Below are 24,300 nucleotides of genomic sequence, written 5' to 3' on the forward strand. Positions count from 1 at the left end.
TGGCGCTGCTCTCGGCCTCCTTCCACCTCCCCAACCTCGAGTGTCACTGCCCACCTCCCTCTCTCCTCCCTCTGGTTCCTCCTTCGCCCGGCACCCGCACAGGTATCTGTCTTCCCTCTGGTTTAGAAGCATCAGCTGTCGGGTATAAATCTCGCCGCTCACTTAGTGGCTGGGGAGTGCTTTCGTTCTGACTATCTTTGTTGTATGCAGTGAGGAATATTAATATGTGCGTTACCTATGGCATCTGGAGTTTACAGTGGCTGCATGTTTCTCATGGAATTGGGGATGGTTTCAAAGTTACAGATATTAAAACTGCTTCTGCATTTTCCTCTGACATGAAAAGAGTTCATAAGTTATTCTTTTTCTGCAAAACTGCAGCTAAAATGAGAAAGCAATGCTTTGGGTTATAGTTTTGTAAGGAACAAGGGTTCATTAAGGGGCTTTGCTTGCAGAGGCTAGCTGCTGGAGCTGTCTGTACTTAGCTACCTGCAAGAATCATCTCAGAGAGAGAATGTTTCTTGTTACTTCTAATCTGCATTTTGTAGTTTCAGAGATTTTCATCTGTGGTATTGCAAACAACAGTTTCATCTTTGCAAAGCTCTAGCTTGTATTAGCTCTTATGGCTATGGAGCGCTTTGATGTCATAATTGAAAATACAACTGGTTGTAGACAGCAGAGGAACGTTTGGTTAGAGATCGGTAGCCCTAGAGGAATACTGTGTCAGGGTGTGATGATGATATCTCCAAAACAAAATCATTGTAGTTAGGAGTTTACATAAACATGATTTCAAGGTTGTTCATCTAGGTGTGGAGTAACGAGAAAGTATAATTGTTTTGCACCAAGTGGAATTAAGCTTAATTTTGTTAAACTGCTCTTGGTTTTTGCATTTGGAAGCTTAATTTTTTTCCTTTAATAGTTCTCAGAATTGCAATGACAGCTGGCACAGAACTCATGAAATACTTTATTGTTCCAAATTTTTTCTTATTTGATGAAATTTAGTGGCTGCATTCCACTTCCATGTAGTATTTTAGCACAGTTGTGTAACTGCAAAAGAATTGTCAAATGAACTATAACAACCCCATGTGTTTGAAAATCTTTTGTTTTTAATCGAAAAGCTAAGTTAGTAGTCCCAACCATTCATGTATATTTAATTTATAATCTACTGGTCTACTATTTTATGCAAGACTGAAGACTAAAGGCTTATTCATGTGGAATCAAGGTGCAAGAGAGTTTAGTGCCCTCTTGGCTGGCCCTTGCGCCCATGAAGCATTTGGCGGTGGCCGTGCCGGTTTGGCTGTGTGACATGCATGCAGCTGGAGAATTCCAGGTGCAGGGCTCTTAACCGCTGCTGCGAGTGGGGACCCCACATTGTCTGGTACCGATGTTCTCCTCAGCATCACTGCCATGTACGTTCAGCCCTTCCTCTTTTTTAGGAAGGCCTAATTTTAGTTATAAATAAACTATATGGCTTGCTTGGTATGAAATAGGATTATAATACCAAGATATGCTCCTTATAATACTAAGATATACACCTGAAGTTTGTCGAGAACCTGTGGATAAGAGACAGAAAAAGAGGAGATGGGAGGAGGAATAGAAAACTCTTAGCTACCTTTGAGTTTAAATCCTATTTTAAGTCCTAAGCCACTTAATGCAAAATTCTTACAATCATCGTGTTTGCAGCTTGTTTCTTTTGTAAGTACTGTGAAGAACTTGCTGTTGACCCTTTGATAAGCTTACTGCTTTGTCTTTCATTGGCTCCACAAAGTTTTAATATGCTTACGAGTTACTGACTGTTGCTACTGCATTGGGAAGCTACGTATGGTGAATCCAGATGAAGTGTAGGATGTAGAAGCAATGTTACATACGCTGGATCTGCAAGACTCGGGTACATACTATCCTGTAGTAGTGCTTTCAAGTAAGCAGTGCTTCTTGAATGACCACATATTTCTGTTAGCCACAGAGAACGTACTTCATGGGCAATAACAAATGTGCATAAAGGGTTGATCAGCAAGCTGTGTGGGTGAATGGCATGTTCTGGAAAATAATGTAGAGATCTGCCGTCTAATCAGTTCTTAGGGCACCAGCACAGGTTAATTCCATTACCTTTTTTACCTTTGGTTGAAAAATGAAAGTAACTTCCGAGGCTGAGCAGAACTAATAAATTTAGTTTTGAACATTAATTTATGATGTTTATATCATGCTTTATGATAATGATAATAAAATGGAGAAGAATTAAGGTTGCGCAGGAAACTGCTTTTAATCAAAGCTGTGTATTTGAATGAGAGTCCCTTCTTGGTGTCATTGCTGTAACTAGTGCAGAGGAACTGCTCGCCTTGTTGTTAGGCCTAGGTTTGCACATGTGTTTGAATTTATGCTAACGTGAGTGACTGACGTATAAGTTTAAGTGAGATTTCCGTGAAACATTTCCCCGTGCTGCTTGTCTGGGAGGCTTTGTTTCCCCAGGCTGTGAAATCCGCGTTTCTCCAGGAGATGGCGTGTGATCTGCGTGGAGTCACGGGGGTTACCGGGCTTCCCCCCCCCCGGCTCCCAACGGAGGGGCTCGGCACTGCTGCGGGAGTTACTTCTTGCTGGACTGTTTCTGTCTTCAAAGATTTGTATCTAATTCCTGTAACATTGAGGCGACGCTTTTATTCAAGGCAGGAGCCCACTTAAAATCTCAAGTTGATGCTAAATTATTTGGCACCCTTGTTGTGTTTGTTGTTTGAGTTACAGAGGTGGAACAGGAATGTATTTTGCAGACTAGCAAACTAGTTTATTTTACACAGATGAGCTTATACCATAAAGATTCATAAATGTGTTACAAAAACCTGATTTTAAACAATAACTTTTGCTTCAAATTTAAGTCTTGACTTGGAATGAATTATCTGTCCATATGTCAGTACATGGCTTTGAAATTAAAATTAATTCTGTTCTTTTGACGTAGTCAATATAGGCCACTGCTGGAGGCAGATCTTATGTTCATGCAAATTCCATGTGTCATTTTTGAACAATATGTACAGATTGGAAAAAAGCTACAAGTTGTTAGAAAAAGTTATTCAGAGTTATTTAAGCTCTATTTATCTTCTTCACTCTTCTGTTGTACTCTGCAGCGAGGAGGATGATGACCTTCCATATGTGGATCATGACTATGAAGTACCACAGCAAAAATGTTTGAAGAAGATATGTAACAGGGTGAAATGGACACGTGATGAGGTAATACTTTTTTTGGCCTTAGTTTCATTCCTTTATGATATTAGTAGCACATGAAATATGTTATTATTTAGTATTGTATTGGGAAAGCATGTAACATTTATTGGCTGAGGTTGTCTTTTAACAGGATGAAAGGCTAAAGAAGCTGGTGGAACAAAATGGTACAGATGATTGGGCTTTCATTGCTAGTCATCTACAAGTAAGTTGAATCTATGTTTCAGTTAAGTTCCATTTCAATATTTATTTACTTTGCTCATATGTGTAGTTTGGAAGTGAGGCGGAATAGAAATCAGAAGCACATAGTAGTAAAAAATATTTTGAAGGATGCCTGTAAATTGGCCTTGAGATCTAGCTCAGACCTTGGAAAACCTTATCAGCTCAGGCTGGGGCTCAAGTGATGGTCTGAAATGACCAAAAATAATTGATGCCTTCTGTCCACACTTGCTATTTGTTTCCATTCTGGAATATATTCCTGCTTCCCATTAGTTGTATCACTTGTGTTACATCTACAGTTCACAGGTTGCTTCTGAAACAGTTAGAATGGGTTGCATCTGAAAGATTGCTTGAAAGGAGCAGGATCAATTTCTTAAACACCTTAGGAGAAGGGAGATGGGGTGGTAGGGTTGTTTTTGTTTGTTTTGGTTGGTTTTTTTTTGGTTTGTTCTGGTTGTGTTTTTTTTTTTTAAGAGATGTCTACTTCCCTAACATAGGTAAATCTTTCCACCCGATGACATCTTTAGTTGCTACAAATGGAACCGTAGTGGGTTTCTTGGAAGCTTCCTACTGACACTTAAAATTTCTTGTTCTGTTCCAGTGGTCAGATGGAATGAGTAAAAGAGCTTTTGGTTCAAATATTAAATGACTTCTCAGCTGTATGAGGTGCACTGGCAGAAAATACCTAGAACTACAATCGATGATGTTTGTTTCTCTTCTGATTAAATGTTATAAAATGCTTACTATAAAAACATGACTAGAATCTAAGGCTGAAATCAGTGCCTAGAAGTGGTATCGAATATTCAAATGTTAGAAATCAAAAAATTACACCCCTCGCCTTTGTGATTCGATTCGTATAATATTGAGTGGGATGATAGAGTTGGAGGAAATTCCTGTGTAACTAGGTAAAAATAGACTTGAATTCTAAATGCTGAACAATTGTAAATTTTTTTCATTATTCTCATCATATTTGTGCAACTGTGATGTTTCTGATTTTTTTTTTTCCAGATGGCAAAGTATAGATATCAGGGAACGAACTCAAAACTTCTAAATTTAAGGAGCGCATAAGCAAATCACCATTCTTTACATGTACATTATACCCTTCCAAAAAGCAGTGACATGAGTGAATGGCAGAGGAGAAAGAGTTATCAAAAAGCTTTTATATTAAACTGTTTAAAAATACAATGTTTGGTGATATTGATCTGCAGGTGTTGTATGGAGTTGCATTTAGCAGATCTAATGGTTTAATTTAATAAAAAGTTCTCCAGCTGAAAACAAATGCTTCTGGAGACAGAAAACTGTTGTTGAGCTAGGCCCAAGTGAGGTTGAAAAAAGGCTCCCCAGCTATCATGGGAAAAATGCATGGAGGGTCAGATTGCCCATTGCAGAATCATTGATGTTGGAAGGAATCTTCCACGATCACCTAGTCCAAGCCCCCTGCTCAAGCAAGGTCATCTGGAGCAGGCTGCCCAGGGCAGTGTCTGGCTGTGTTTTGAATATCTCCGTGAATGGAAACTCCACAGCCTCTCTGGGTGACCTATTGCAATGTTCAAATTACAAAGCCAAATAATAGAAGCTGGCATAATTAGCATTTACCTTGTTATTGATGGTCTCTTGCTAGGAAAACCAAGTGTATCTTGAGTTACTAGCATGTACAGGCACTCAAACTGCCCTGTTTTCAGAATCCTGTTTCACTATTGGGCTACGCACAAATAAACCGTCCCTCTACTCTGCCCAAAAAAGCAGCGAAGCCTTCTTTGCGACCCTTAAGAGAGGGAATGCAGCTTGTATTCTCTTTCAGTTTATTGTGGCTAAGGTGGACCTGAAACAATTTTATTGTTTTATCCCATCATTATTTTTTTTGCTATTCTCTCCCAAATATGTCATGATTTCAGAAATGTCTGGAAGGTAAAAACACTCAAAGACTACAATTCCAAAATTTTTCTTTCGTTGACAATGGGAACAGCTATCCTGTGTTGAGTCTGTCTTTTACAGCTTGTCTCCACCAGGAAATGATGATGTAACATATCTCGCATGTAACAAACTCTAGTGTGCTTTTAATGATACAGTGGCTGCTTATAATTAACTTGAAGGTACTGTGATCAACATAATTTTAGATGTAACAGTGTTTTGGGTGTTGTTTTCTGGTCTTGCAGACTGTTTCTTGTTTAACTTCATCTTAACATGGTAATGATTTTACTTCGCAGACAAGCCCAGCAAAACCTTGAAGTCGGTACTTGCTGTCTAGCAGCCTGCACCTAAGAGAGCAGATCATCCCATCCCAATGTTATAAAAGGCATACTAGTATGCCGTGCTGAGACAGGCTCTTATCAGCATATTTCTAAGGGTTGGACCAACCCTGACAGTCCCAAACTTTCCTACAGACAGTTTTTAGGAGGCTAAGTGAAAGCTTACTTCTCTTTCAGAACTCGGAACAATATTTCAAAAGATCCTTAGTGAAGCTACAGAAAAGCACCATCTGTCCTGAGCAGAAAAAGCAATGATGTTTAATTAGTATGTGTTAGCTAAACTTGATATAAATCTGTTTTCGTTCACACTCTAATAAAGAGCTGAGAATATATTCATTTGAGACTTAGAAAAAATTTATTATTTTATTTGAAAGAAAAAGTATTTGCTTTTAAAATTTCTTTCCTCATATAGGCTATAGATAAAGTCAAAAGCATGTCAATCACATAAAAGTCAGAGAAGGTGTGGACTAATGAGGACAAAAATATTCTAAGTTTTTCTTTAAGGAAGAGTAAGTTCTGAATTTGATTATCAAGAACATTGAGGTAATTAGATTAGAGCTTTGTGCAAGGCTATTTTTTCTGGAGAAGAGTTTTTATAAGCAAATGGAAGAAGAAATAATAAGGGAGAACTTAACTGTTATACTTAGAACAAAGGTTTGAATAAGTCTTTTAATTTAAAATAAGGTAATAATTCTGGCTAGCTAATATTTACAGTTTTATGTATTTGAGAGTTTAACAGCTACATCGATCTTCTAAAACTTTCAGAATCGTTCAGATTTTCAATGCCAGCATCGATGGCAGAAGGTACTAAATCCAGAATTGATTAAAGGTCCCTGGACTAAAGAAGAAGATCAGAGGGTAATAAAAACTAATCGATACTGTACACTTTTACTGTAATAAAATTGGCATATGACTGCTAAGAATGTGCACTTTTTCTTAGGTTTCATTCCCACACAGATGATGTCTGGTGCATCTTGTGACATAGATAATTACATTACATTATGCTGTGTGAGAAGAAAAAAAAAATGCAACTCCTCTTAAGTAGATGGAATGTCTACTCTGCTCAAGTGTTTCATTTCCCTTTGCTCAGATTGCTAGCTGAACTCTAGCTTACCAAGTAGAGGAGATCTGTTTACAGCACTAAAGATCAAAGGTCTCATTTACATCTTTTGCTCCTCAAACCCACCAGACTTAAAGGGGTTGAGAATAAGGGAAATTATTTCATACTCTGCTGTTAAAGAAGCTGGCAATGTTATTTTTGACTCCTTTTCCCCACCTCTGTTGATCCACACTGCAGCTTTGTGCCTGCAAAACCTGGACTGCCCTGTAGGGAGGTGCACATAAAGCTTTCACATACGGTATTTCAAGTCAGCTGCTTATTCCCACTGTTTAAAACTGGTTTAAGATATTTAAAGCTAGTATTGGTCAACTTATGAATACGGTCTTCCTAATCTATTTTTTTTACATTCTCATCAGTCTTTTAAGAAAAAGTGTAATGTATGAAAACAGGTAGAAACGGGATGGAGGCTGGGAGTAGAGGTATGGGTTTTTTCTCATACGTATGTTGTTGAAAAAAGTCAAACCAAGCATCTTTACCAGCTTCTTTTTTCGTCTTTCCTAATGTCAGCTTATACAATGGGTGACAGAAAGGAAAGTTCCAAATTAATGTTTTCATTGGTATACACTTATATTCTGAACACAGTGGATTTGGAGTTAATAAGAAATTTTTTGATTTCTTGAAAAGTAATTTTTAAAGCCCCAAGCTACTGTCCGCCTCCTTAGGCCTAGTGTCTTATGAAGTTGACTATTATAATCCTATTCTAAAATGTGAGCTTACCAGTGTTCTCAGTCTTTGGTTAGGAAAATTGGGTTTTGGAGTTACAATGTGCTTTCATCTGTGTTCCAGGTGATTGAATTAGTTCAGAAGTATGGTCCAAAGCGCTGGTCTCTGATTGCAAAACATCTGAAAGGAAGAATAGGCAAGCAATGCAGAGAGAGATGGCATAACCATCTCAATCCTGAGGTAAAAAAGTCTTCGTGGACAGAAGAAGAAGACAGAATAATCTATGAAGCTCACAAGCGTTTGGGAAACCGATGGGCTGAAATAGCAAAACTTCTTCCTGGAAGGTGCTTTTCAAGTCTATTTGTGTTAAATATTGGAATATGGAAAGCCGTCATTGCACTTCTTTCCAATGCAATTCGTTGGTCAGAGAACATCTGTTGAAACTTAGGTCACAACATCTTTATCTTGATAGATACTGAATTTTTTTAAGATCTCTTGTGTTTGATTGATTATGTATTCTTAAAAAGCCATAAAACCAATAAACAGACATCTAACACTCTGCAGGTTCCTTCAAAAATCTTCCTGATCACTTAGAAGGACTGTAGTAGAACTGCAAGTAATAGTGGAAGAATGCCTTAACACCCTATGACTTGCTATCAAAGTGCCTCATTAATATGCATTTGGGGGTGACTTTATTTTTGCTTTAAGATCAGAAATTCTTTTTTTTATTTATATTTTTGTGAACCACTTCTTAAAGAGGACACTCAAAAAAGAAAATCTTAGTAACCTTCAAAAGTTCAGGCTTAGGGGTCGTGCATTGTAAAACTACTTGGTTACCATGTAGTCTCTCAGTTAAGAATGAATTGTATGCATTGTTCTCTTTATCTTTGTTTCAAGTGTGATTGCCAACTTATATGCTTGTGGAAGACAAAATTTTAGTGTATAAAGAGTTTAATGAAATACATTTTTTCCTTTGTACTGTTAATTGAGATTCAATGGTGAGCTGTCCCTCTCTGAATTCAGTTTGTGTGTTCAGGAGGTGACTGTCTAGCTGTGCCTAAGGAATGTCAACACTTATTATGTTGGGAGAATGAGTCCCTAGAGACGTGTGTTTAAAAATTTGACATTTTGATTAAGTACACAACCCATGAATCACAGGAAATCCTTTGGAGGAATGAGAAGGGGATGGACTGCATCTGAACAGAATTTCAGAGAGGGAAGATGAGTTTGTAAGGACAGAGGCACTCCTAATTCGTTGACTTATTTGTTGAAAATAAATCCAGGATGAGACTTAACTAAAGATTGGGTCCTAGACCTGGAAGATCTGTAAAGAGTCTAACACTAGTGGGATGAAAAAGGGGAATATTTCTCGGAATTTAGCTTAAATGAAGAATGGAGCTTAAAGCAATTCTTATTTCTATGTACCTCTCCCTAAGGCTGCTAATAATATTGCTAGTATTTTAGACTGTAATGCCTTCATACTCTACTCTTGCCTTAATGCTTGTCTAGTGTTAAAAGTTATTTCAGCCTGCTTGTCAAACCACAGGCATTTTCTTTCCAAGGGGAGTGACAATGGGTGCTAGTCTTCTGCCATGCCTGCATTTCCCCGTACAAGATCAAGGGCACCGAGAGTAGTGGGATGTTCTTCCACAAAGCGGCACATAAAACTCAGGGCTGGGAAGGCAGACTGACATTTTTCAGAAGAGATCTCTTCCAGTGGCAACCACTAGCCACAGTGCCCTTATGCTGTGGGACAGCAGGGTGATTGCCTTAGCTTCATGTTCTAATAATGTAGTGACAGAGATCACATGGTTATTCCAAGTATCCAAGAAAAAAGATTCTCACTTGGGATAACAGCCAGAACCAAGGCTTTCTCTTCTGCTACTTTTAATTTCCTGCATACTTGAAATTTATTAGAAGGAAGTTTTGAAAAGAGTAACTTTCTGGTATTAATGCCAAAACTCCACTGATAATAGAACTTTCAGTCCAAGCTGCTGGAGCTTTCTGGATTTGTGGCTTCGGATTAACATACTGTACAAACCCTGTAAATTATGCCATATATTAAACTTTGAGATATGGAAACCAGTCACTGTTGTACACTTTCATTTTAGGACTGATAATTCGATTAAAAATCACTGGAATTCAACTATGCGAAGAAAGGTGGAACAGGAAGGATATTTACAGGATGGTATAAAGTCTGAAAGAGCTAGTTCATCCAAACTTCAGCCCCAACCTTGTCTGACTATGGAACACTTGCACACTCAGAATCAATTTTACATACCTGTTCAGACACATGTAAGTTCAAAATCCAGAATAATTAGTATTTCCCAGTTCAAATAATTTATTTGGAATAAAAACCAAATCTGAAGAAATGAAGATCTGTTGAGTATTTTTGTGATATTATGGTAACTTAGGATTTCTAAAACCATAATAAATAATTTATGTACCATAAACTAGAGATAATTTTATAGCCTCCTTTTCTTTAGGGTCTGTAAAATGATTTATGTCTTTTTAGATTCCAACATACCAGTATGCCTCACCAGAAGGCAGCTGTCTAGAACATGCTTCAGCTTCTTCCAACTTAGTTCAGGTAAATTGTTAATGGGCATTGCAAATGAAGAGAACGTACTGGGTATTATGCTGTAAAATGAAGAGTTTAAAAACTTGTAACTTCAAAATGTCTTTAAGTCTTTATCATTTATCTAAATTTATGTAAGTATTCCTCTCTAAGCAGGCTTGCTAGCTTAATTGGTAGATCTAGGTAGGAAAAAAGCAGCTGTCTTTGTACATCCCAGAAACAACGATTGTGCTTACTTCTGGCAGAAGCATGGCTTAAAACAGTCTACTAGTTAAATTTTTAGGTTAAAATTATGACCTGTTAGTATTACCTAGCTTCTGAGAGATTTAAAGACAAGATTTCACAGCTTTATATATGTAATGAATATAACCTCATCTGAAAGACTCGGTTCAAATAACTTACTGTGACTTACACTTATGACTGTGCTTTTTTATTCTCAATAAGTCTTAGTTTTTTCTGACTGATAAACTTCGGTCAATCAGTTGAAGATGCTCTTTTGCAGCATTCTAAATGCTGAAGTATTGAGAAGTGTTCAACAAAAATAATTTGATGTATTTATTTCCTTTTGCTCCTTTGGACTCACTTAGAATATATCTGAGTTTCCTCATGTGTTGTTGAATGAATGTAGATCTTGATTTGTAATAGACTTCCTGGAAGAATTTTTGAGAATTTAAAATAAGTAAAAAAAATATTTTGACACAGGGAATAGTACGTATTTTGTTTGTGCTAGATGTGTTAGAGGTATTCTGCAGAGCTCTGTACCTAACATTTTCCCTGTGCAGGTCATCTGTTTCATGTTGCGTTTTCTTCCCTGATCTCAATATAAGAATACAAATCATAACAAAGCCTTGCATGGCCTTTAACACTCTGGATTGCCTTATACAGAAAAGTGTAAGATACTTTGTGCTCCTTGAAGTCCTCCCTAAACTGTGAAATATAACTAATTTTGAAACTCATGGCATATAACCTCACTTACCTGCATTTGTAGCAATAATAGAAAGTTTCAAGGAGGTTAAAAACTAACCAACCAACCAAAACCAATTAGTTAATTTTCTTCTCTAATAGTAGTGGTAGGATTGCTTGTGTAGGTACTCTGTCAGCAAATGCTGATTTGAAACACTTCTTTGCACACTTAGTGAGCATAAATAACTCAAAAATTCTAGAAAGCATATGGCAACACAAACATATCTACCAAGGTACCAACATTGTTGCTTCTATTAAAGATAGAACTGAGTGACTTCTGGTTAAAAAGTACTATAGTGCATGGATCATTTACAGGCCATATTAGAAACGTGTTAAAATGTTAGCTTGTATACCACTTTAACGTCAGATCTATCTCCTGGTAATTGCTGCAGTTGTTTTTCTCGTGAGTGACTACTTTTTTACAAAATGATACAGCTTGAACAACTCTGTTCCTGCTATGTGTGGATTTCTGTTAAAAATGTAGCTGTGTTACAAGTAGAATCTTAACCGTGGAGGGGCAGTGGAGGTGGAAAATAGTAATGGCTTCTTTCTTAAACTTTTCAGCAGTCATTTGTTGATGATGATCCTGATAAAGAAAAGAAAATAAAGGAACTTGAATTGCTACTTATGTCAGCAGAGAATGAAATCAGAAGAAAACGAGTGTCTTCTGTAAGGACTGTAAATTTCTGTATATATTTGAATATGCTTTACTGAGATGAATCCTCAGCAATTTAGTAATGGATGTTTGGTTTTATGTGGTGTTTTTTCACCCAACCTCCTAAAATCAAACCTATGGCTGTTGGGTTGTAAAACAAAGTCTATATATTAGAACTGAGGCGAATTATTTTTAGCGCAGTTTTCTAAACTGTGAAAACAGCAGAAATATGACCTGCAATTTCACAGTTGTTCCTAAGACCTGGGATTTCAGTCCTTTTCAAGAGGTAGTATGTTTGTTGATATCACCACCATTCAGTTTTATAGATCAGCAGTGTGGATCATCTGATCAACAGAGAAAGGTGAAAAATACATAGGTTTTGCCCTATTTGATTTCAAAATGCCCTGTAGATTATATTTTTATCAAACTTCTGTGTGAGTGTTTGCAATACTTAATATCCACATTTGGACATGACAAAAGAGTATATGAAGTTGCACTGTACAAAAATTTACATGTACTTCAGTGGAATTAGGGAAACTTGCAGATGACAGTCACTTATTTCCTCAGGAACAGCGGGCTGTGAACAACATCAGACACCTGACCAACCCAACCATATTGATCAGTAATTTAGATTACAGGTGAACTTCCAGCTTTATGTGGTGGAGCTATTCTCTTGAAACAGTACAATGTTCTGGTTAGCTAGTGGAATCTGCTTTGCTTCTGGAAAATGAAAATCTGTTTCTTGAGTACTAAGCAGTCTACTCAAATGAGATAACCATTTAGGAGCTAAGTAAACTATCAATGCAGAATCTGCATTAAAAAAAAAAAAATTAGATAAAACAAGAAGTGTTTCACATTCCAGAAACAGTTTCTAATCTTAAAATGTACCTGTGTTCTGTAGTGAAGATGACTTCGTAATATACTGATGTTCAGGAACACAGGAAACTTGCATCAGAGATGACTTCCAATACAACCCATAATTATCTAAGTTATAAGCATGTATAAGATATAAATGAGAGGTAAGATAAAAATCTTACACAATTTGAGAATGTTGAATATGTTAATGTAAGGAGAAGACTAGCTGCATTAATGCAAACAGATAATTAGTGTTTGAAAAAGCAAAAATTAATAGTTATGCTTAGTCTTTCTACATATTACTTCTGTTTTCCTCCCCGCAGTCAAATAATTGACTCTTCAACTTCTAAGCTGAATAAGAGTAACATGTTTCTTCATACTTTTTAGCAAGCTGGAAACATACCTTGTTGGTCTGGAAGTTTTGTCATGGAAGATTGTGTGTCTAATACACTAAATAGCCTTGGGGAACAAACAAGTGAGTTCTACAGCATGGACGAGACCCATGGCACATCTGTTCTGCAGAATTCACCACCAAAATATTTGGCTGTGGAAGCAAATACAATGTTATCATCTCTACAAACCATTCCAGAATTTGCAGAGACACTAGAGCTTATTGAATCTGTAAGTTTGTATTTATTCTAAAAAAATGTTTATTTAGGAATATCAACTTACACAATATGTGTAACATACTCTTAAAAGTACCTTATTCTGTACTTGTCTGTAGTTTCACCCCTATTGAGTGATTTGTTTTATTGTATGTTTTAAAAGAATTGTGTTTTAAAATATTCAGTGTTTTAGGATTGCGTGAAAGATACAGGGAGAATAATTCAGAATATGGCTTTTGGAGAGAGAGAGCTGTTAGATTGGCTTGGACACTGTGAAATAATCTTGGGTAAGCCTGCTAGTGTTTCAGTGTTTTGCACTTACCTCATAGGATCCTGTAGCATGGAGTGATGTCACCAGTTTTGAGCTTTCAGAGTCTGTTGCATCTCCTGCCAAGCCAGCTCCAGCAAAACTAATGCGGATTCAACACAATGAAGGGGCTGCTGAGTGCCAGTATAATGTCAGCATTGTGTTTGATGGCAAAAAACACAGTGGCGAGGAAGAAGCAGTTTTTCCAACAACTCCAAACTTAACTAAATTCAGCACACCACCTACTATCCTAAGAAAGAAAAAGAGATTGCGTGTTGGGCAATCACCAGTTAGTGAACTGAATGATGTCTCATGTAATGATGCCATTAATGTTGCACTAAAGCATACACCAGTGAAAACACTACCATTTTCTCCATCACAGGTGAGTTTATTTTTAAATAGAGCTAAACATGAAGACTGTAGTGGGTGGATTATAAATTACAAGTACTTTCTTCCCTAGTCATACATTGTAGCCTAAACAAGTCCAAAAACTTCTTAAAACATCTACATAAGGGTAGATATATTAAGAAATTGTTAAATAACCCATTTCCTGTTTTGAAGACTAACTGGGGGAGTGGGGGTGGGGTGGCAATTTATGTCCCAGCTCATGCTTTCTCATGCAAATAATTGTTGGTAGAGACCTGTTGTCTCTGTGACCTAATTAAGCAGTAGGGATTTTAAGGAGAAAATCAATGTTTCGGTGATAAATATTGCAAATATCTTGGAGTATAAGTCAAGACTAGTTTATTGGGGTTTGTCGGTAAAAGCCCTTCAGATATACACTTATAGTTTATTTTACTGCTCAGTACCATGGTGAAGTTTTGCCCTTTAAGATTTCTTAGCTTTTTTTTCTCTCTGCGCTTAGTTTTTCAACACTTGCTCTGGAAATGAACAATTTAATCTTGAAAATCCTGCATTTACATCAACTCCAATCTGTGGGCAGAAAGTTCTTATTACGACTCCTCTGCACAAGGAAATGACACCAAAAGATCAAAAGGAAAATGTGGGGTAGGATTATTACATTAAATGTCTGGTGGTGTTGCTCAAATAAAACCAAGTTCTTCTAAACGTTAAGAAATTAGTCTACCTGTATGCATGTTGTGAATGAGTTTTTAAACTCCCTAACACTTAAATACTTGTGTATAAACAAACTAGCTTCCAGTTTTGAATTTAACAGAAAGTGACTTGTACTCAGATAAAACTTCTCCTTTTTTAAAATACTGAACAAAATCCAATTAAGATTTAATATACCTGGGGTAATGCTATGGTGGTCTTAATACTTTCAGATTCATGGTGGTGATAGCTGTTGTGTAAATTAAGGTATTTTAAAATGTTTCTTGGATTCATTTTATTACATCACTGTCGATAAAGTAAAAATCTTAAAATGCATGTGTGAACATTTTTCTATGCTTGAATAGTTTTAGAACTCCCACAATTAGAAGATCTCTTTTGGGTTCAACACCAAGGACGCCAACTCCTTTTAAAAATGCTTTGGCTGCTCAGGAAAAAAAGTATGGTCCCCTCAAACTTACGGTGTGTTATGACATTATTTATTTTCTTCTTTGTTAAAGTCTAAACGCCCTCTTGTTTTTGAGATATTGTAAGCCTCAGCATGATCTTAGAAAGCATTTTCTAACAATGCTGTTGTTTCTGTGACATTCTGTATTACCCTAGAGAACAACTAGAATGTGAATCAAAAATGTTTCAGATTTTGTATGTTAGATTACTATCCTTCGGTGTCATATGGAGGCATTGTCTTTTTGCATGGTATTTGGTACATATAATCATTTGATCCATAGTAATCTTAGACGCATTGGTTCCGCATTTGTGAGTTGTTTTAAATTTGTGTAACCTTGCTAACACTGTACCTCTTATGAGGTAGTACCATCCTTGTCTGAGATTTTAATACTTTAGCCTTCTATTTTTTCAAAAGAAAATTATAAGTGAGAGAGTGAATGGGTGTGGGTCCTCCAACTGGATATTCTAGTAAGAGCAAAGTGGTGCAGATGAATGTAACTGACTTTGTTATTTTAAGCAACTTTCACATTTAACTTGAAAAACTGCATTATCTTTCAATCCTCTGGACTATGTAAGAGCTGAGTTGTTTTCTGGTTTTGATTCTCCTACAGTGCTAGGACTGAAACTAGATGTTCACCACAGCATGCTAGTATTTCTGAGAATTTTTTTTGATGGGAAGATGTTTGGAAGTGTTTATCCTTCCTAGGGGCTTAGTTGAGTGACATCTACAATTTTCTTCATCCTAAAAACCAAAATCTTAATATAGCAATTCCTGATTCCTCAGATTCTTCTGGCTGTCACGGAAGACTTGGTTTTGGTTGAGTATGGATAATGTTACTTTTTTGTTTATTTATTTGCTCCAAATGAATTCAATTTTTGCTCTCTTCCTAGCCTAGCTAAGGTATGTTAATGCATAATAACTTTTGGAATTCAGTAGACATATGCTTTTCAAGTCCTGAAAAAATTCCAGCCAATATATATTGACTACTTCTTTTCTGCAAGCACAGAAGGTAGCTCAGACTTTGCCACAGGGCTTGGCACCATCTGTGTTACCCTATAGATTCCCAGTCTCTCACTATGCAAATGGAGTGGTTTGGCATGTCCACTATTAACCTCCTGTTCAAAATCAAATTTTGAGGGCTTAAGGGAATTCTTCTCCTGTTGGTACACAAAGGAGCCATCTGTATGGCTTCTGTGAAATTCTGTACTGTACTTAGGACTATCAATGTCTTATTCAAAGGTTTGTGTAAAGATTGGTATAAATTCCTTTCCCAACAACAGTCATACTTTTATAATACAGTTTTTTAGTATGTTTGTATGCATGTGTATATACATATATGTGTTTATTATATATAAAGTATTTTTATCGCTTTTGTCAGTGGATAAGCATTGCTAATAAATGCAAACAAGTTGTTTGCATGTCTTCTTCAATGCTGCCTTACATTTTTTGAGGCACTGTGCGCGTATATGTTTTATCTGGCTAGAAATAATGTGGAGTAAAATGAATTAAAAAATCTGCATGGCCTTGAAATGTTAATTTGTAGTTGTTAACTACAATAGCTTAAATCCTTTTGTCTGGTGCTATATTTTGCAAGATCTCTCTTCTGGCCAACCTTAGCTGAAAGTAGAATATGGTAAAAACTAGCAACTAATAGACTTCCTGTATTTTCTCCTCCAATTTTAATTAACTTAGTCACAACCACTTGCCTTCTTGGAGGAAGACATTAGGGAAGTTTTGAAGGAGGAAACTGGAACAGATATATTTCTCAAGGAGGAGGATGACACTGTGTATAAAAGCTGCAAGCAGGAGGTAACATTACAATAATAATTTCAAATAGGAAATAACTGCTTTTAAATAATATTTTACAGTTTTTCTCTGCAAAATGTTTATTGCAGCACAACTCTTGTAAAAAAGTCAGAAAATCACTGGTCCTAGATCCATGGGAAAAAGAAGTGGCTGGTACCCAGCTCTTCACAGAAGATAATAATTTAGAAGTACAGGTGAGTACTAAACTACTGAAGAGCATCACTGGCAGCAATATTATATAGAACTGAGTATCTTTCCTTCTGTCAGCTAAAAGAAAGTGTTTGGTTTGAGGTTAGATTCATAAATCTAGGAAGTGAATGTCACCTTCAGTTTGAAATACTACTTTTAAGTACTTCAGCAGTACTTGAATATTGGGCTTAAATTCATGCATGAATTCTTTCTTTCAGGCCTTCAGAGCAGGACTGGTAAAGTAATGCAGATGCTTTGCAAATCTGCTGTTAGAGCAAGGCTGCTTCCATGCTGATTACCTATAAACTTTAGCATATATGGCACGCTGAAGCTCTCTGTAACACACCAGGAAGATGGCATTTGCCCCTGTGTTTTGCATGCTTGACAGTCTGGCAGACATGTTCTGAAGATACCTAATTGCATATTAGGCAGCATGTTCTTCCTTTTCCTGCTTCACATAGTAGAGGAATACTCTAAACAATAGAATTTGAGGTTTGTGGACTTCCTCTGCCTGAAGAAATTTGAATACTTCTGCCTCAGCAACCAAGAGATCAAGAGTTCAGAGATGGGGCTGTTTTGGTCCCTCATTCCTTTAAAAAGTAGCCCGATATTTTTCTCAGTTGAGTGATTAAATAGATTAATCTTTAGTCTTGTAGTTTGTAGGAAAACTTTATTCTAATCAAGTTTTTAAATTAATGTATGTATGTGTTTAATTCTGAAAGAGTGAATGTCTGTGACTCTTGATCAAGTATAAAGCTATATTTAAGAGGTAGGAGCTGAAGTCCTTAAAAAGAACAGGTGCTTGAGTCATACCCCTTTCTGATTATTGTAGCTGGTTTTCTAAATTTCCTTCTTAAATGCCTCGTAGGCTCTGTGCCAAGCCTAGGTGTCCGTCTGCTTGGTGCTAGGTGCTCTGCCACCTAGTGGGAATTCCCCAAGAGCATCTCTCTCTTGGGAGGAGTAGCCTGGCTGCAGCCATTCGAGAGAAAGAAAATGCCCGGTGTTCTCTTTGTAATGTCTTGTTATGACATGTAGTGCGTCAATGGTGTCCAGGTTATTCAGTTATAACCCAGATACACTATGATGTTGTAGTATATTAAAGGCGATGGACGGGGAAAAAATTGCTTTTCCTTCATTTTAATGAGGGAAGCTGGTGCAACAGGAACATTCGCTCTTAGCAAGAGAGATGGTGGTAGTATCGGATTTAAAAATGAAAAATGTACCAATGTTAAGTAGAAATTATGTGTGCATGCAATGGTAAGTTAGGAGTAAGGTCTGAGGTAGAATAAATATTTCAAGGTAGTTTAATGCAGTTTAATGGAGTGTTTTTGTAAGTGAACAAGTACATATGCCACTATCACTCTCATCTAATTTCGCTCTCTAAAATTGCCATATCCTTTTCTTCTGCTTTGCTGTAGTGAAGCTGAATTAATTTCTTTTTATTTCCATAAACATTATCAGCATCTGAAACTCTTCTGGAATAATCAATCCAATGCTTATTTCAATTCTTAAAGCAGTTCCTCCTGCTGATACTGATGCGATCTTAATTTTTTTTTACTCCAGTCTCCTTGTGCCTACTTTCACAAGGGTTGTACTAAAATGAATTGCAAGCTTTTATCTTTAAAACTGTTCTGTAGTTACCACTTTATCAAGTCTTGTTCTTAACAAAATGTAATCAGCTGTAGCGTGGCTTTATAGGAAAGAAACTGTCTACTCAGTAATGCCTAAATCATACTAGCAGCTACTTGTTTTACTGTGCTCACTATTGCCTATATGAATCCCAGTATAGATTCCTATACTGTTCATTACTTTTTCTTTTCAGATTCTTTCCTAGGGTCTTTCTGTTAGTATTTGCTTTGTTTACATTTTGGCTTCTCTGATCACAACAGTTGAAGATTTTTTTTTTTTTAATTGAATACTAATTATTATTCCTGTTCCCTACCCTCTTTTTTGTCAATAGTCAGAAAATGCATATACCACACCTTTATTAATGATACCATTGTTGGAAATACATGACAACAGATGTAACCTGACATCAGAAAAACAGGATACAAATCCAGCAAACAAAGCAAATGCAGTAATTAAGAAGAAACTGAATGCATGTGCTTCAAAAAATGTCAAAATGGAGAAGGCTCTGCAGGTCTGGATGCGAAGAATTCTGTCAGCTTTGTTAGCCGGTTAACGAATAATTTTTTTTTGTTTTGTTTCTGTCTTGTACTAACATCTAGAGTTGTTCATTTCAGTGATCTAGTTTCAGTCAGTGTTTCCACGATCCTTGTTTCTTGTAAGTTGATCATTTGTCCACAAAGTGTTTATTCATAGCTAAGTTCTTTAAATACAACCCTGATGTTTCACTGAGTGGCCTCTAAGATTTAAATGTGGGGAAAAAAAGTCAGGATAGGGTAAGACCTACAAAACAGAGTTGGGTACCCAAGTCTACCAGTAAGAAAACGTGACTTGGTGCAAACTAAACCTCTATAGCACCTAAGTTTCTCAAATTTGGCTGGTGCTTACTTCATAAGAAGCCCATTGGGATTCATTAAGCAGAATTCATCCACAGGTTCCGTTTGGTAATTGTTCTTGTAATGTGCCTATTCTTGTACATCTGTGTATATTCCATACTGCTAAAACTGTGGAACCTAGTATTTCCTCTACGTGTGTCTTGACCACTAGATTTAGACAGAGATTCTTTTTGACCTGACTTGGTACCTGTTCCAATTTACCCCATAGGGAGTTAATGTATAAAGTTTTTGTGTCTTCTCAGCATATTTACAGGTCTGTATTAATTTAAAAAAAAAGGGGGGGGGAGGGGGGGGGGGGGGGCCCCCAAGCAACTAAGCCTGGATCTGCTGAAGCCTGATCTTCCACATCCCACTTAATTGCTTTAATGATGATGTGTTTTTAAGTACAGAGACAACACTATTACTTTCTGATCCATTCTTATGAGAAATAACAAAACTTATTTGTGATATTCCAAACAAAGAGTTAACTGCTGTGAATTGCAGCAAAGGTGATTACATCTCTTTGGCCCAGAGCTATGCTCTTAAGAATACTTAAAAGAGGAGCTTAGTCATAGTATACTCACAGATATTCTCATTGAACCACCTTTCTCTTTTTGCTCTTTCCCCTGAGAAATTACCTCTCAGTTTAGTGGCCTCTCTAACCATGAGTCCTTTCCATGAACCAAGTCCTGCTAAATTTATAGAGAAACTCAAACGGCTGATTTTCTCTGTGCATCTGTATGTGGAACTGATCCTTTGGATCAGTTTCTAGCTCAATGTGGGAGGGAGAGAATCTTTCATTCTTCATTATGCTACAATCTGCTAGTGTCAGGTCCAATTTAGAGCTGCTACGAATCATCTTGAGATTCAATAAATCATGTAAACACGTGGGGTTTCCTTCATGGAAGAAGCAGGACTAGTGGCTCAATTATTCTTCCCTTCATTATTTTTATCCCTAATTCCTTTGCCATTTCTAATATATTCACAAAACATCTGACTCTTCTTCCACAGCTGCCACTTTGGTTCAGTGAAGTCCTTCACAGTATTTTTTTTCAGCTGCCAAACCATTTTACCTTCCTTGGTGTCTCCGGACAGCTGTCAATAATGTATTTTTCTGCTTGTTGAACTTAGCACATTTAAAGGGGAAGTTATCCAAAGAGAATATGACTTCATTAACTTTCTTTTTATGTATCAATTGTTGAACTAGTCTCCTTTTAAGAGCGCTTTTCATTTTGTGTGTCAGAATTTAAAGCATAACACAGATGCACTGCTGGGGAGCTGGATTAAGAGGTGGAGAGGGGGCTTTGTCACACGTTTTAGGTATTGTATTGTAGAATTGAATCCTTCTCCATAAAATACAGTATTGCTAGACTTTGATAATTTATTATTACTCTGAAAGGTCCTACGATAATTGCTCAAGTATTTTAGTTAGTTAAAAGAATCTTTTTAATTGAATCTTATTTTATGCAGTCAAATTGTGAATGGGAAGCAGTTGTTTATGGAAAAACGGAAGACCAGCTTATCATGACTGAGCAAGCAAGAAGGTATCTGAGCACATACACAGCCACCAACAGCACTTCAAGGGCTCTGATCCTGTGATGGTCACTGCAGCTGACAACCACCTTTTTCCATTGCAACTGATGCAATGCTGAAGGCGATTCCAGCACAATGCTCGTGAATTGAGTGTTTACTTTGAGACAGTCTGCAAAGGGAAACCTTAAAGCTACCTTAAAGCTTCCTTTCGTCTTTTGACTGACAAAAGAACAGACATGAAGCTCACGTATTCTCTGTGAAGGGATAGTACAAACAGTTCTGTGATGAATTTCTTAAATATTAAAAAAGTAACACCGTGAAAATATGATAAAGAATGGTAAAATACATTGCAGTACTGACAACATACAGTTTTTAGGTCTATTTTTTGTATTTATTCTTTTGACTTGCATTGCTTTTTTTCTGTTAGTGCATTTTCAATAGAGTAAGTTTATAGTTTGTTACTGGTTTCCAAATGAGCGACATACATGAATGAATGTGCTTTTGCTTATGTAGCATTTTTCTAGTATATAAAGAAACACAATGGAAAGGAGTATAAAGGAAGGATAGGAAGTTGCACTACTAATTTTTTTGGTATGCTACAAAACAATGAAATTAACTACAGTGTTAAATATATTTATTTGCAAATGGTACTAGAACTAGGCAGAGGGGGGTGAATTAGGTTTTAGTGTAAAGCATCAGTATTTTCTTCATAAATCTCAAAATGAGATGATTGTTGAATGTATTGTACAGTGTGTAGGAACAGGGAAAATGTTGTAAATTGGAAAGGAGTCTGTTTTTATAATTTATTTTCATTTTAAAGCTTAAATGTAGATATTTATATGTATGCAGGTTGTCTAGAAGCCAACGTTGTTTCCTGTTAAAACAGCTGAAATGAAAAAAGGACAAGTTTAAAGGGTGGAATAGCAGAAGAATTACAGTGGTGAAGTGTATGAATCTATACTGTTTGTTACATCTACATAAAGATTGCACTATAACCCTTAAATCATGTTGGTCTACAAAATAATTACAAGGTATACCTGTATTATACAGCAACTGTTCCTGTACCTTGTTTAAATATATTTAGAAAGGAAAGGTGGGGTCCTATATGACCCAGGAGTACTTTGTCCTGCATAGGAACTAAAAACTAATGCATTTTAAATATTTTAAAAATACAAAACAGAACTTGGCACCTTGGATCTCGAAACAATTGTATCTGCACTTAAGTTTGACCATTATATACTTAATAAATATTTGAAGAGCAAAGAGAACATTATTTATGAAAAATCTTTGTCCTTATTTAAAGGTATACAGGTCACAACAGTTGCTTTAGTTGCCTATTTTAGGTATTTGCACTTATTTTTATGTCTTTTGTTTTTGAAGGAATGTTTTGTTTGCTTTTGTTGTAGAGATTTTATGTAGTTAATTTTGAGCAAGTTATAATGGTGTGCTATCAACAAATACTGACAGATAAATAGAATTGTACACTGTAGTTTTAGTTATTTATAATTCAGACACTCTTCCTCTCCACTCCCGGGTGTGCTGCTACAAATAGTGGCAGAATCGGCTTGCTGCTATGAGAGATGGAAAGAGCGAGCATCATATGCACTGTATGTAAAATTACAAAAACAATGTCAGGTTCTCTAGTTAACTTTATGAGATCAACCAGTACTATGCAGGGTGTGGAAAGTATTCCTATCACTTGAATATCAAAGATGGTAGAGAATAATTTATTAATGGAGAATTTTAACATGGGATGAGTGGTACAAGGAAGGTAATGGGTTATTAAACTTTTTTAAACATCTTAAAGCTTATACAATCCTTATTTTTAGGAGCTTTTTGATATTAAATATTTGCCTGGCTATGATAGTGGTAGGCGTAAACATTTTTAGCAGTTTTTAATTCACATGAACGTTTTAAGTGTGTGTGTGTGGAATCCTCTGTAAACAAGAGATCAGAAAATACCCATCATGCCAGGATTACTCCTCACCTGTGAAAACTGAGAGGAGGCAATTGGAATTCTTGGCAGTGCTAGATTTAGGTGTGCATTACCAGAATGGATTTAACAGCAACATTTAATGCTGGAGATAGCATTTAATTCACAAAAAAAGACATTAAGAGAATGAATATCTAGAATCTGGATGATACATTTCGGTAGAAGTGGTATCACCAAAACTGCCTGTAGCAAGTTTAAGCATAGATTTATGGTAAGTAGTACTAATTTGTGTCGTATTGGTTGGATCGTTTAGTTAACTCCTACTTTGTTGCTTTAGCAGGAAGGTTTTAATCTTTCATATGTCAGGCATCTTTTATTACTCTTTGAATGTTGTGTGCATTTGCATTTCTTTCAGTTTATAAGTAGTTTGTACATGCAGCAGCCAAACTTGCATGAAACCTAAATACCTATTACTCCATATTTTTGTTTTAAGGTTTGACATAATGTGCAACAAATGCCGTGTTTATCTTAGTTTCTGTTGTACTACAAACTTTTATGTAAGAGAATCTCACATACAATACAGACCATATTAATGTCAGAAATAAAGCATCTATGTACCACGCTACTGTAAGTGCCTTTTATTTGAGAACTGAAACACTCGGTGCTTGTTAAAGTGACATGTATGTATGTGTGCATGTGAAACTGCAAGAAACCTACCTTTTCTGGACTGGGCAGAAACAAACAGCAGTTCTGGGAATCAGGGGGTGACACAGCAGGATGAGGTCCCTTGACAATACGTGCTTCAACCCAACCTGCTTGTCAGCCTATTTGGTTAACAGTTTGTATTTGTCTCTCAAAGCTTGAACACAAATATTTCTGTATAGGAGACAATCTGAAGGATGAAGAATGTTGCTCGCATTAAGCTTTTTTACATTACTTTCATTTGTATCATAGAAGTGATATTTTAGTATGTGTGCCTGGGTCTTGGGAGGTAAATGCAAGTGTAAGCTGTGCAGTGTGATTCCCCCAGCCCCCCCCCCCCACTAACTAGTACTCACAAATATGTGTTAGTCTGAATTAGTGTTAGACTTTGACTCTCTTATTTTGCTGGAAACATGGGCATTCAATAGATAATATCTATTACCTTTCCCAGTTTTGTGACAAAATATAAATATCAAACAAGTAAAATAGGATAATCTGTTGAAGGAAAAGGACAAGAGGGACTAACACAAACCAATTCTTCAGAAATGCCTCCTGGTAATTTGTATCATCTCACTTTAAGCTGTGTGAGCAAACTAACTGTTAGTGGGACTTTGCTGGGGTTCTGGCTGTCAGAGCCAGTCCCCTGTATGAATGTCCTGCAGACCTGCTGGTGTTTGCACGGGTGAAGTTTCCCATTGT

General features: G+C 36.6%; 1 protein-coding gene across 1 annotated transcript; it reads left to right on the forward strand.

Annotated features, from left to right (window-relative positions):
• Nucleotides 1-3,110: 3,110 nt before the first annotated feature.
• MYBL1 (v-myb avian myeloblastosis viral oncogene homolog-like 1) lies at nucleotides 3,111-21,376 on the forward strand (the record flags this gene model as incomplete). The annotated part of the gene is made up of 15 exons (XM_009697601.1): nucleotides 3,111-3,213; nucleotides 3,338-3,409; nucleotides 6,438-6,530; nucleotides 7,579-7,799; nucleotides 9,567-9,750; nucleotides 9,971-10,045; nucleotides 11,561-11,665; nucleotides 12,894-13,127; nucleotides 13,441-13,800; nucleotides 14,284-14,426; nucleotides 14,837-14,951; nucleotides 16,630-16,746; nucleotides 16,833-16,937; nucleotides 18,893-19,072; nucleotides 20,904-21,376. Coding segments are annotated over 15 exons (2,236 nt in total), but the record flags the coding sequence as incomplete, so codon positions are not given.
• Nucleotides 21,377-24,300: the final 2,924 nt, after the last annotated feature.

Source organism: Cariama cristata, unplaced genomic scaffold (assembly GCF_000690535.1).
Source record: "Cariama cristata isolate BGI_N322 unplaced genomic scaffold, ASM69053v1 scaffold36663, whole genome shotgun sequence".
Taxonomy (NCBI): Eukaryota; Metazoa; Chordata; class Aves; order Cariamiformes; family Cariamidae; genus Cariama; species Cariama cristata.